The sequence below is a fragment of the Callithrix jacchus genome, chromosome 12, assembly GCF_049354715.1.
Source record: "Callithrix jacchus isolate 240 chromosome 12, calJac240_pri, whole genome shotgun sequence".
Taxonomy (NCBI): Eukaryota; Metazoa; Chordata; class Mammalia; order Primates; family Cebidae; genus Callithrix; species Callithrix jacchus.
The window spans coordinates 119,417,501-119,431,924 of record NC_133513.1 but is presented as its reverse complement, the minus strand read 5'-3'; the positions used below and the strand labels follow the sequence as shown (position 1 = coordinate 119,431,924).

The window sequence follows — 14,424 nt, the reverse complement described above, 5'->3', positions numbered from 1 at the left end:
CTCCTCCTGGGGTACTTGTTCACTAACTGCTGCTCACACTTTGGGCTGGCAAAGAAAATGGCAGTGCTCTCTGTCTAAACCACCTCTCCTTCCTCATCGCATCCTGCTGGAGAGGATGTTGGCTGTTGGATGCTGACAACTCTCAGCCTAAAATAGGTTTCTCATATGCCCAGTATATTGGAGCTGCCAGGGAAGCTTCCAGAAACATTGCTGCCTTCGAGAGGGGTAGAGAAGGGAGGAGGTTAGACCTCAGAATGTTCAGAAGGTCTCCAGCAATTCTCATGTGCAATGCAGATGGCAACTGCTGTCCTAAAGCAATCACAACCTCTCAGCAATACTGAGTCTCTTGTCTACAGGGCCAGCGTGAGAAGGAATCTGGTCATGGCTGAGCCTTTCACAGCCATGGGCCTCTGAAGCAGCAGATTTTACACATAAGGGTTTATGAGGATGCCTCACGACACCCTTGTTTCCAAGTAATCGGATTAGATGTGAATGGTGCTTTCTAAGTTTTTCAAAGAACGGAGGCAAGGCCCTTCCAGAAATTTGGCTCTATACTGCAAGGCCTTATGCACTCTGCATCAAGAATTCAGAATGAATCAGATGTGGTCCCTCCACTTGAGAAAGTCAAGGCTGTGTGGGGAAGCAGACATGCAACCCACATAGCATGGTCCAAGGCATTAGGAAGTAGGTCCATGCTGTGAATGGAGGTCTATGGGGATGCAGAAGAGAATCACTTACTTCTTCTGGGGGTCAGAGAGTCTTTGCAGGAAGAGGATCCTAAAAGGTAAGTTCAGTTTCACCACGAGCAGAGCAGAAGGAGTATGTGTGGTGTGGACATGTATGTGATTCATGTGCATGTGCATGTATGTGCATGTACATGTATGTGCATTCCTGTGTGTGTTCATACATGTGTATGGCCTGCATGCATTATGTGTGTTTACATGCATTCATGCTCATACTGTATGCAAATGCATGCACACACAGCTAGGGCAGGAGGAGATGAAGCTGCAAAGATTCAGAGCACTCAAGGCCCCGGCTGCTCTACGAAGCCATCTTGATGTTACTGTGCAGTGAATGGAGAGCTAGGTGAATGTTTTTAAGCAGGGGAGAGAAGCCCAGAATTGTAGAAAGATATTTCTGCAGTTCCTGGGGAGGGTGGAATAACCAAAGACAAATAGGGCTGGGAGGAGCCTATTGCATGGAAATGATCAAGGCCTGACCCAGGGCAGGGGAAGTGGGGTTGTGAGAAGGACAAGGATTGAGAGATGCTTGAAGGGATGTGTTTCTCGGTTACTTTTTTTTAGCAGTTACTGTGTGCCAGGCTCTGAGTGCTTTGCATATGCTCTCAGGTATGTGCTATTGTTCCTTTTTTTTTTTTTTTTGATAGAGTCTCGCTCTGTCACCCAGGCTGGAGTACAGTGGTGGGATCTTGGCTCACTGCAACCTCTGCCTCCCGAGTTCAAGCAACTCTCTGCCTCAGCCTCCTAAGTAGCTGGAATTACTGGCACCTACCACGACACCCAGCTAATTTGTGTATTTTTAGTAGAGATAGGGTTTCACCATCTTGGCCAGGCTGGTCTTGAACTCCTGATCTCATGATCTACCCACCTCAGCCTCCCAAAGTGCTGGGATTACAGGTGTGAGACACTGCACCCCGCCTGTTTCTATTTTTAAAGCAGAGGAAGCTGAGATGAGCATAGGTTAGTCATTTGCAGGACAAGAGATGAGACACAGTATCACAGACCCCCAGCAGGGGCTCTTGGCCTTGACTCTACTTCACCTGCTGTGAGTCCCAGGACCTCGTGATGATCAAGCAGAGGCTAAGGGCAAGTGGGAGACCACATGACCGCCAGGTTCACTGGAATGGAGAGGCAGGTAGATGATACTTCAGACCCAAGGAAAGCCAGAGCACAAAGAGGAGTTCTGAAGGGCATGCTGAGTGGTCAAAGATCTGGGCTTGCCACTCAGAGAGAGGCCATGGCTGGATGGAAATTTCTGGAAGTCTGAAAAACCCATATGGCCATTGATATCCCGGGATGATATTGCCCTTGTCCACCTTTGAAGCAGGTCAAACTCCCTGGCAACCCCTACTGATGTGTTTTCAGTAGTTACTCTTTGCAGATTCAACTTCATCCCAAAGTCCAGGTGCAGGAGAATCCTGGTGAAAGGCGAGTGCTGGCAGGGGGATGAAGGCTGTGTCTTAGGGAGACATCAAAGACGGCACAGCTGTGAGAACTGGGCCTCAGTCTCGGCTGGGCGTTAGAACCCCTGCGGGGAGTTCAGTTATTTGTTTATGTTTACTTTTTGAAATATTGATTCCCATACCTCGGCCCAGGGATTCTGATTTGATTGACTGGCGCGAGGCCGAGGTGGGACTGAGACGCACTGGCCTAGAGGGCGGAAGGTTTAGGAGCCTGAGCTGGGAGCACAGGTGCCACTCCAAAGTGAGCGAGTTGGACCGTTGCCTGGAAGGCTTCAGGCTGTCCTCAGACTGTCCAGCAGGGAGTGAGCACGAGTTCTTCTCAGACCTCGGGAACAAAAGGAAATGATGAATTCTATTAAACCCAAACTGGAAATTGCTGAATCCCCATTTTAAAAAGGGATGTGTTTGGGTCCTTTGTGTTTATATTTCTTCCCATTTATTCCACGTTATATCTTGCTTCAGTTTGCAAAACCAAGAATGAGCAATTGGGGGTTTGTTAATAACTTGCACTTATAATTAAAGAACACCATGCCTTGGCAAAGTCCTAACGGACCCCATGGAGTTTGCCAGTCTGGCTGTTCTTGCGTTTCTGGCAGGGAGAGAGCCAATTTGCTGAGCACACAGCTACCCCTAGCCCTGACATCCCTGTCCATGCCCAGCAGACTCCAAAGGCCTTGGAGGAGATACCCAGGCTCCCTGGGAGACTTGCTGCTTCCAAGTCTATTAACAGTCGACTCCCAGCTCTGTTACGCATTCTCTAAATTTCAGTTTTTCTATAAGCGGAGTGTCTCAGCCCAGAAAACAATGACTGTGCCAGTGGCCGTTTCCTCAGTTTGCTGAAGTCTTGGCTCTCCTGGACCATTCTAAATTAATAACTGCTGGCTGTGTGGAAAGGGAGGACATCTCAGACTAGAAGACAGAGGAGTGGTTTAGTGATGAAGGTGAGGTTTTGGAATGTTCAGGAAATCCCCCGTAAGTGAAATATAAAAGGCTTGTCTGACACTCATGTTTCTAGGCCAGACACTGGGTTTTCCCACAGTCCTCATTACATTGCCTCAGGAGCCTGGGGCACGCACCTGCCGATGGAGCTATTGTGGGGTTTGCATCTTTCACCCTTGCCTCTGATCGGTCCTCCTTATTCATTAAGAAGTTAGTGTCACCTGCAAATTCAGGTACCTGCTTCTGAAAGGACTCATCTCCTATGTATTCAATTTCTTTTCTTTCCTCCTCCTCCTCCTCCTTCGTCGTCGTCTTCTTTTTTTTTTTTTTGAGACAGAGTCTCACTGTATCTCCAAGGGTGGAGCACAGTGGTGTGATCTCAGCTTACTGCAACCTCCACCTCCCAGGTTCAAGCAATTCCCCTGCCTCAGCCTCCCAAATAGCTAAAATTACAGGTGCCCACCACCATGCCTGGCTAATTTTTGTATTTTTAGTAGGGATGTGGTTTTACCATATTTGAGTCTGACCTCAAGTGATCTGCCCACCTGAGCCTCCCAAAGTGCTGGGCATGAGCCACCAGGCCCAGCCTCTGTGTATTTAATCTCTTAGGGTATTTTCACTCATGTGACAGATTTCCTCCCCTCCTGTCTCAAACCAGTTGCCTGAAGGATGCAAGTTCCCTCATTGGACCTCAGGGGATTCCACTTCACTGTTCCTTCCCGAAAGCCTCCAGTGCAGCATCCCAGGACTTCCTACCTGCACCACTGCTTGGCAGTTCACTGTATTGGCATAAACTGAACTAATAGATTAGTGTGCCATGACTTAAGCCCCTGGTGACCTCTCAGCATTTGGGTGGCAAGGACACGGGCATTCTAATCTTTGCTTTCTCTGCCACTGCCAGACCCAGCCCACAGCAAGAGGCAAGCAAATATTTGTTGCTGTTTTGTAAACAGGTGAATTGCTTCAGTTGGGTCTCTGACTGTGTCCACATATGTTCTGGGCTTCGTAAGTCAGGCAGGCAGCTGCCAAGCTCCATTTGTACGGCAGAGGCCCATGAGCTTCTCCCCAGGCCTGGGGTCACAGTGGGCCGTCGTGGAAGGGAGTCTTAGAACTCAAAGAAGAAGGCAGTGTGACCTGGTGGTTTCAAACATGAGTGTCAGGGTTAGCTGGCCTGTGTTCCTACCCCAGCCATGCAGTCGCAATCTTAAGTCACCTGGCTTCTCCAAGCCTGCATGCCTTTGGCTATAAAATGGAAATAATAATAATTCTTAACTCACAGAGTTGTTTTCAGGGTTACGCCACAGCACAGAAACCACCATGGCGTCGTGCCTGGGATACAGTGATGCTCACTAAACGTTAGCAATGGTGGCTGTTATTAGGAAGAATCAAAAGGAACCCATCAGTAACCCTGGAAAGAACTTTAAGAGCAGGCAGTAAAGGCATCGTGTATGATGATTTGATGTGAGTTTAGCATATATGACAGTCCAACAATGGCACCAGTTTTGGAGAGGGGAGGTCGTCTATTATATTGCAACTAGTAAGAAATCAGTTCTAAGGATGTGGTTGAGAGGCCTCGTGGGTAGAAATGTAAAACCCATCATTAGCATGAAAAGCTCTTTGATTAGGAAGCAGCAAACCTAGCACTGAGAAATGATGACAATTAGCCTTTGCAGATCTCCAATACTGCCTCCAAACAATGCTCCTGGGAGGCAAACCTAGTGTCTCCTTCCCAGATGACAACCCTGAGCCCACGCAAGGCGTCTGACCCCAAGGACATCTCCTAGCAAGCCGGTGTAAGCATCAGCATTGGATCACCTCCATTGCTGCTTTCTGATCACTGTTACCTTTGCATACAATGGAGCTGAAAATGTAATCTCTCAATGGACAGCAGCCAAACATGTGCATTCAGAGTTCCAGAGCCAGCCAGGAACTTATTTTTGCTGGGAAAGCCTGGGCTGGGAGTTTGCAAGCAGATAGCTTGGGCCTTGCAATTCCTGATTGAAAACAAGCTGTTGGGCTGTGTTTTAACTGTCTCATTAACTCATTCATGTAATGTCTGTAATTGTGATCTGTTTGAAAGCAAGTTGGACCAATGCAATCAGCATATCTTCTGTGATGCAATTTATGCCCAGTCATATCCTCTGCTAACCCAGTGCTCACCAGATGACTGTGGGGACCAGCAAGGGAAAAGATGAGCTCGCCTCGTGTGGGTTAGAATCTAGGGTCCGATGTTTAGCTTTGAGGAGTGTTTTGTAGTCTAGTTTACCGTGTTAGAATGGTGCTTAACTAGCCAATGCAGAACTTCTGTAAGTTTTGTTACTCATTGGCCAGATGCTTTTAGCAACTTAGAATAGGACCTGCTCTTATCTGGTGCTTGGCTTTGGCTGTGATCAGTAGCCACCCTTTTCTCCTTGGCTACCTGGAGTGTCAGAAGATGAGGGCTTTCTCCCTGTCTGCTGCCTCATATACCAGAGGCATTGAAAGATCTGACAGCCAACCAGGTGATACCATGTCCTCACCCCGTCAACCATGAACACAAAGCCATCTTTTTGTCTATGTGATGCATATGAGGACAATGGGTAGGTCATACCTCTATGCTGACCACTCATCCTGGCCCTCTGAGCTCCTATGAGACACAGCCATCCCTTAGCCCCAGAGGAGTAGCTTTTCCCTGCTCTGACCCAGGACTACCTGCCTGTAGGTGTAGTCAGGTATGGGCTGTAGGCTGAAGTCAGAAATGCCCAAAGGTGGTGAGGGCAGGCAGCAGGGTGAGAATTCTTGCTTTCAGTGGTGTGCCTGATGCTTTGTTTCACAAGCCCATAAAAGGGAATCTTCACTTAACAGATCTTCCCATCGTGGTATTGGTGAGCTAACTTCTGTCTGTTGTGGGGAGCAGAAGGATAGTCATTGACATTCCTGAAGAAGGGCTCTTTATTATTCTGAAAGATACTGACTTGATTGTAGGTTGACAGAATATGATAGTGTTGGATGTTGGCCAAGGCTGAGATTTTGCTGAAAAATTAATACAGATTCATTTTCAGTAACTCGTAGCAGAATGTTTTGCTCAAAATGAACAAGAGATTGTCCTTGGCCAAAGTGTCTGAAAGATCCTAATTCACTAATTGTTTCCCTCAAAGTGGATAGTAACTGGCCATCTTTAGCTGTAATATACATCTGTGTGTACATTTTAAATCACCAATGAATCATTTGAAATGTGTGCTTTCATACAAATGCTGATAACTTTAGCATCTAATTGGTCAGCCTTCGAGAACCTGGTTAACACATCACTTTGCATTAGGCTCTGCAAATATTTCTTAAATTCCAATGCCACAGGAACCAAAGAGCACAGGGATATTTTTCTCACCTGTGTCGGTGAACCTCGAACCATGCAAATCTGTTCTGATTTTCATTTTGAGTTTTCATTAATGTGATCCCAACGCCAATGCCAGTTCTGCCTGTTTCGCCCAGTTTTACAGACCACTGAACATTCGGGTCGTGTTGGTCGGCGTGGAAGTGTGGAATGACGTCGACAAATGCTCCATAAGTCAGGACCCATTCACCAGCCTCCATGAGTTTCTGGACTGGAGGAAGATGAAGCTTCTACCTCGCAAATCCCATGACAACGCGCAGCTTATCAGGTGGGGAGTTCTGCCTCCTGCTGCTTAAAAAGAGTCCCCTCGACAAAGCCCTTAGTTCCACCTGCACAGCCCCAGAGCTGCCACCTTTCTGCAGAGCACACTGCCATGTACAAGGGGGCTTCTCAGCTCACACCAGTGGGGAGATGCCACCCTCACCTGGAACTGAAGGTCTGTTAGGAAAGTGTCCCTCTGAGGCTGCGTGCGGTGGTTCACGCCTGTAATCCCAGCACTTTGAGAGACCGAGGCAGGTAGATCACAATGTCAGGAGATCGAGACCATCCTGGCCAACATGGCGAAACCCCATCTCTACTAAAAATATGAAAATAAGCTGGGCATGGTGGCTTGTGCCTGTAATCCCAGCTACTTGGGAGGCTGAGGCAGGAAAATCGCTTGAACCAGGGAGTCAGAGGTTGCAGTGAGCCGAGACTGTGCCATTGCACTCCAGCCTGGCGACGAGTGAGACTCCATCTCAAAAAATAAAAATTAAAAAAAAAGGGAAGTGTCCCTCTGAACACCCTGGGAAACCTGTCCCTCTACAGAATTCTCATTTCCTTCTTCCAGAACCTGGACACTTTGCTCTATGCCAATTTCTCTGATTTTAGCTGTGATGTAAATTTGTCCTGAGTAGCCTGTTTCTAAAGGCTCATCATTGTTAGTGGAAAGTGTGTGTTGATGCAAGATCTCAGGACAATGCTTTAAGTGAATATTGTCAGATACTCGGAGGGAAAAAAGACTTCACTCCTCCTCCTGTTTTGGCTGTTACTCTTTGGTTTTCGAGATCAGAGACTACCAGTAGCATAGCACATTAACCTTGCGTTCCCTCTTTAAATAAATATGCAACGAGTACCTGTTTTGGACTGAGCACAATGGTGACCACTGGCAACCTCCCAGCTCTCAGCAGTCTCCACTCTACCAAGACAGTCAAGAAGAAAGAGGAAAATGTCAGCACGATGGACTTGAAGATGATGAACTAAGGGAAAGCACAGTTCTGTTATAACACAAGAATCGGTGGGAGGTTACAGATGCCTTCTTTATACTTTTTAAAAAAGGAAAAATCTTTTTTTTTTTTTTTTTTTGAGGCAGGGTCTCACACTGTCACCCAGGCTGGAGTGCAATGGTGCGATCTCGGCTCACTGCAACCTCTGTCTCCTGGGTTCAAGTGATTCTCCTGCCTCAGCCTCCCGAGTAGCTGAGACAGGCACCTGTCACCATGCCCAGCTAACTGTTTGTATTTTTAGTAGAGATGGAGTTTCACCATGTTGGCCAGGCTGGTCTTGAACTTCTGACCCCATGATTTGCCCTCCTCGGCCTCCCAAAGTGCTGGGTTACAGGTGTGAGCCACCGCACCTGGCCCAAAAAAGAAACACTCTTACATCATTCTAAATTAGTATGAAGTAGATGTTACTAGAAGCAACAAATTTTATTTAAATCTTTAAACACTTTGTGTCACTTTTCTTTTGTTGTCATGTGACTTATATCACAGAAATGAAAGCTTCTGGGACAGAGGCTCTTTCCTTTGAGAAACCCAATGTAGCTATTGAACATTTGTGGAAAGTTAAAAAAACACCAGTCCTATCCCATTGTCACTTTAGAAAATGCCTGCGTCTGAACTGAGGCTGTTGGCATTCCTTGATACTTTACTTTGGCCGTTTTCACAGGGTTCCCCCTGGCCCCACCTTTGAATATTTGTGGTTGCCTCACATTTTATGCATTGATTAGTCCTGAACTATTAAAGTATATTTTATATATTCTGAGTCAGAGTGTTTTGATATTTTTCCCAAATGGAGTCTGTCCAACTTGAACATCTGGACATAAATTATCATCTTATATAACTTTATTATTTACATACATGTACGACTGTATCTGTTCATATAGTCTATATAGATGTAAATAAGGACTGAAATTCCTACTACTGTAAATATTGATGGGAAAGGTGGATAGAGAGGGAAAGAGAGAGGGAGAGAGGGAGAGGGAGAGAGAGAGAAAGAGAAGGAAGGAAGAAGGGAGGGAGGGAAGGAGGGAGGGAGGGAGAAGGTCTTATATATACTCATCACATTCTGTTCAATTGACTGTAGCTAAAATATCTAACTTTTCAAACAATATATCTATAGACATACATAGCCAAGATAGTATTGGTAAGTCATTTGACTCCTTTAAAGGAAATTCAACAAATACAGTGTTTCCTTTTTCATGCACCAGGTTGGAATTAACAGCATCTGTGTTCAACAGGCTGGTGGTGTCATTAGATCCATGATTAGGTTAAGATTCCAGACAGAAGGACGACTGCGTTGAAGCCATGAAGTCCCCTTGCAGAAGGCTCCTCCCTAGGTGCCAAGGCTTCGTGGGTGCTCACTTGTTCTACACTAGCTCCAGGATGGATAATTCTCCTGCCAATTTCAATTTTGCAAGCTATCTTAGCAGGACGTTTTGTAGGAGTTTGGGTTTCTGGCAGAATTGTAGTCAAGTTACCCAGGAAAGCAGTTAAGCCACAGTGAAAATCTGGTCAACCAGCTAATGCATTTCTTTTAGTTAACAGTGGTTCTCTGTGACTATTTTCAGCCCTTCCCTCGGCAGACACTGTTTAAATGGAGTAGCTTCCTACAGCCCATTAGGAAATAGGCAGGATACGACTCATAAGTATAATGTAATAACTAGTTGTTGTCTGAGTATTGAAAACAAAACTCTAAAAACATGATGGAACTGTGATACAACTGCAGAAATAAAATTTTGGGGGAAAAAAAGATAAAATCACATGTGAATATACCCTCATGTTGCTATTCTTATTTTTGCATGTTTTATTGTAGGAATGTCCAACAGAATTTTTAAATATGATAGGATGCCCCCATTTGATTAAAGAAAGTCCTCTTTTTTATTTCCTAGTGGGGTTTATTTCCAAGGAGCCACCATCGGCATGGCCCCAATCATGAGCATGTGCACGGCGGAACAGTCTGGGGGAGTTGTCATGGTAAGCCAAGGGCATCAGGAGCTGGTTCCCCTTATTAATGATTCCCCAGGAAGTCACTACTTTGATCAGACTTTGTGAAGACAGATCCTTTCCTTTAATGCTTTTTAGACTTAACTCTACTTTTACTATAGCTGTATTTATAATTTTTTCTATCCCACAGTATTTTAGGGACTGTTTAAAAGCAAATCGCACACAGGAAAGGCGGGCGTGTAAAACAGCTCAGCAGAGGCAAGCCTACCTCTCTTTTGGAGAAACATTTTCAACTGGGACTTTCCAAACCAGGAATTCCTCCCAGCACTGGGGTGAGCCAGGGCATTGGGGTCACCCTGGTCATGCAGCTGCTGGGACGCCCTGCGGTCTCACCAGACGTTCTCATTTAAATGGTTTTCTGATGGTTCTGTCTCCAAGCCCAATGGCCCAAAGTCTGAGGTTTTTAGCTTTTTACCGCTGCAAATGCTTTACATACCTTCTGGCCAGTGTACAATTTGTCTTTAACATAACCTTATTCTTGGAAGTCAGAAACCCAGGTTTATTGCTTTACAAGGATCATTTTGTCATATATGGGCTATATATGTTTGTGAAAGGAAGTAAAATGGGAAGACTGTTAGGGGCTTGTTATGAATGTAGGAGGGAGGTCGCTTTGATAGGCTGGCCCAACAGGGAGCTTGCGCTCCACTGTCTCAGATAATTAAGGGAGAGGTTTTCACCCTATGCTGTCCCTGCTCTGAAAATTCAGTGTCTCCTGTGCACCAGACCTCAGGCAGGGAGTACCCTCAGAGACCATTCTTCCGTCTCCATTAAACAAACAGAACCCTGCCCTCCCAAGAAACCGTGAGTTCCTCCACGTTTTTTAAACAGAACGTGTGTGCATGTTCAGTTGTATTACAGGGTGGAGGGAGTTACGTTCTGCTGACGATTACTTTCTCTCCACATGCTGCCTAATCAAATCTTCTTCGTGAATAGACAGAACCAACGTTTCCCTCTTCTCTGGGTGCAGAGATTGGTAATTAATGTAAACCTGCACTAAGGTCACAGCTGCGTGGAGGGATTGCCCCCACTTACTGGATTTCTGGCTTGAGCAAGTGACTCCCTTGTTTTCTGTGGACCTGGATGCCCTGCATGTGATCTCCACCATGGCCGTCCTTGGCAAGTTTGGTTTTTGTTGATGCCAGGTTCATTTCAGGTCAGATCCCAACTGTATTTTTACGGAAGAGACTATAAATTTTTAAGACGGAATAATTTTCTGTTTCATGGTTCCATGGTCAGTTGCTACTGCCTTTGCCCCTTAAAGTTGGCGTAAATATTTTTGTAGAGCTGAAACTCAATTCTTCATCGGCATGGGAAGTTCTGCTGCTGTGCAGAGCTGAAATGTGCCTACAACCCATCTCACTAGAGTAAGTGGCTTTCTTCGGGTGATGTCCCTTACTCCGTTTCCATACAAGCATTTTATCAAAATTCCTTCTTCAAAAGGATACCGGGAAGCCTATTTTTAAAAAGGATATATGAAAATGAAAGTGGGAAATAGAAGCAAATTATGTGCAATGCGGTAAGAATCAAGTGAAGATCAAAGGTAATTATCAGGAAATACGTTTTAGAAATTTGACAGCAGTTAACATCATACTGAGACACGTGACTTGTGCGTTCCACATATAAGAGAACCAGCAGGTAGGATAAAAATGCCTCGGCACCTTTGATTTCTATAAAATTCATGAAATCAGCAAGATCAACATCTTGACCGGACCTGTACGTTCTAGATTCACGTTCTTCTCCTGAGTCTCTAAAGCTACATCCACAGGCGTCATATGTGACTATACTTCATTCAAGGACTCACAAATCTAAGAGGAAGGAAGCAATGCAGCCAGACAGCAGGGACCCTCATAAAACTGAAAATAGGATTGTAGTGCCATTTCTCTATTTTTCAAAATAGAGCAAATCATTAATTTTAGTAACTTAAAGTCATTCCTTTACCTTGAACTGGCCTAAAACAGCCTTAGTTTGGAAATAATATTAATAGCATGAATAAAGAGATGTTTTTTTCTTACTACAAATGTGAACGGTTTATTAAGGTCTCTCAAGAGACGTTGTGTTGATAATCGCTGATGCGTGAAAGAATGTGACATAATCTGGCAACTAAAAACCCAGACATCAATGATACAAAAGAATCAGAGTGAGAATGTTTTTTAAGGATGAAGTCCTTGAATTTGGGGCCAGAGCCTGCTAACTCCAGCCCGCATGTTCCTAGACTGACTACATTCTCTTCACCGGTGTGTTATTTTTGAGAACCAACTTCCTGAAACATATTTGTAAAGCTTCCTACAACAGGAAACTCTAAAATCTAAACAAAGTAATTCATTGGGAATTTCATCTACTCCAAGAATATCTTGGTTTCTTGACATACCATTGTTTTTCTTCGACCGAAGGCTGCTTGTAAACACTGTCAACAAACCCACGGGCCTTTCACACGCACACTTCTATCCAGAAGCCTCACGCAGACTGTCCTTATCAGTATGCTCTCTGAAATACAGTATCGTACTTGTTTTAGTCCATTTTCTGTTGCTTCTAACGGAATACTTGAAACTGGGTAATTTATAAAGAAAGGGAATTTATTTCTTAAAGTTACAGAGGCTGAGAAGTTCAGCGTAGAGGGACACACCTGAGAGGGCCTTCCTGCAGGTGAGGACTCTCTGCAGAGTCCCAAGGCAGTGTGGGGCATCACATGGCGAGGGCCTGCATGTGCTAGCTCAGGTCTCTCTTCTTCTTATAAAGCTGGTCCTACTCTCCTGATAACCCATTAATATGTTAACCCGTTAGTCCATTAATCCGTGAATGGATTAATATATTATAAGGGCACAGTCCTCATGACCCAATCACTTCTTAAAGGCCCTATGTCCAATACTGCCATATTGGGATTAAGTTTCAGCATGCGTTTTCGAGGGAACAAGCATTCAAATGGTAGAAGCACCGTTTCTTGGAAGCCTCTAGGAAAACCTCTTCTCTCTTTCCTAAGTAGCACAAAGCAAGATTCAAGCAAGGTTCTTTCCTTTCTCCATGGCATATAGACCTTTTCAGAAATGCTACACATGGCACTCTTTCTGTAGATCATATACGCTAATTAACTAATTTCTGTTGGTAAAAGTTAAGTGACTATATTCTTTAGTTAATTTCTAGTATCTATTTGAGCCAAGCCATCCAGGCCCTCCACTAAGTCAGGGGTAGCCAAGTGGTGCTTGGTAAATGGAGAAGCCACCTTCCATGTCCAAACAAAAGGTTAATGAACCCCTGACCACAGGAGCCAGAGAACTGGGACACCCCATATTTCCAAAGTGTGCCTGGCAACACAAAGGGCCAACAAGAATAAGACATAACTTGTAAATGAATGGGTCTTCAGACAGATGACTGGATGTGGTCAGGTTTATTGTGAAGTGTTGTGAATTTTCCAACTACCCTCCCCGACCAAGCACACAGGAAGAGGCAGGCTCAATGAGAACCTCTCAGGGCTCATTTGGAATGTCACAAAGCATGCTTGTGCCTGTCAACTTCGTATCAGCATCATCTCAATCGAGGGTAAGATGATACTTCTGTTGCCCAGGAAGGAATGAGCTTTTTCTAGGATGCAGGATGACTTTCTGCTTCACTCAGTGGAATAGTTGTGGAGCAATTATAGGAAGCAGGATGGACACCCTGCCTTGAAGATGTCATATAAAAGCAGAAAGAATCACACATGTATACGTGAGCATACAGACAATCCTCAGCAGAAGGGCCCCCAAATTGGCTCAATGAAATGTCAAATGATCTATTTTTAAGTTTAAATGATAGTGTTTTACCTTAGTCCCTCATAGGGAATTAGATTAAGTCAAATGTTAATGAAAGGTATTTGTCTGTGGGGAGGGAGGCCTGGGACATGAGGACAAGAAGGTATGAATTATACACCTGTGCTTCTGTGTTTTCTTTGAGGACCATTCAGACAGTCCCCTTGGTGCAGCTGTAACGCTGGCACACGAGCTGGGCCACAATTTCGGGATGAATCATGACACACTGGAAAGGGGCTGTAGCTGTGAAACAGAGGCTCAGAAAGGAGGCTGCATCATGAACCCTTCCACCGGGCAAGTACCACCCCTTCCATCCGCTTTGAGAGAGGGCACAGCTTCAAGTGTGTGTTGGGAACCAATCAACACAAAGTTTCCCCGGTTTTCTGGTCAGAGCACCCAGGGAAATTTCCAAAAAGGAATTCCTTCCCAAGTAGCAAGAGTGGCCTGTGTTACTCTAGAGAGTCAGGGCAGCCAGACGGCAATGCTATGTGGTGTGAGGGTTGACCTTTTCCTTGAGGAGTGGTTGGGATGGATGCTGTCTGTGTTTAGAAATTGCAAATTCTCTTCCTGTCCTGACAAGTGTTTTTTATTTGAGCCGATGGCTCCAGCTGCCAGGGAGTCCCAGGAACCAGACATCTGAAAGCCTGGGCAGAGGTGAGATGGGCCACATGTAAACTCACTAGGCAGAGTTGAGATGGGCCACATGTATTTAAAAGGCGCTGTGTAGAAGGTATTTATTTCCCTAGGGTTGGCCCTGGGGTGTTTCTGAAGTGTGTTAGTAGCTTGGAGGTTTGTAGTGTCTCTGCCTCTGACATCACGTCACCTTACCAGATCTTAGAGGCTTAAATGAAATGATTTCTCTGCTTTGGC

At 45.2% G+C, this 14,424-nt stretch overlaps 1 protein-coding gene across 2 annotated transcripts in view; it reads left to right on the top strand.

Annotated features, from left to right (window-relative positions):
* The window catches only part of ADAM12 (ADAM metallopeptidase domain 12), a 377,960-nt gene that overhangs the window by 279,821 nt on the left and 83,715 nt on the right, over window positions 1-14,424 (top strand). For both annotated transcript variants that reach the window (XM_008978894.5, XM_054243454.2), the window contains 3 exons: window positions 6,611-6,780; window positions 9,661-9,745; window positions 13,700-13,848. In XM_008978894.5, the coding sequence (XP_008977142.1) occupies window positions 6,611-6,780; window positions 9,661-9,745; window positions 13,700-13,848 (404 nt within the window). The remainder of the gene's footprint in view (window positions 1-6,610; window positions 6,781-9,660; window positions 9,746-13,699; window positions 13,849-14,424) is intronic.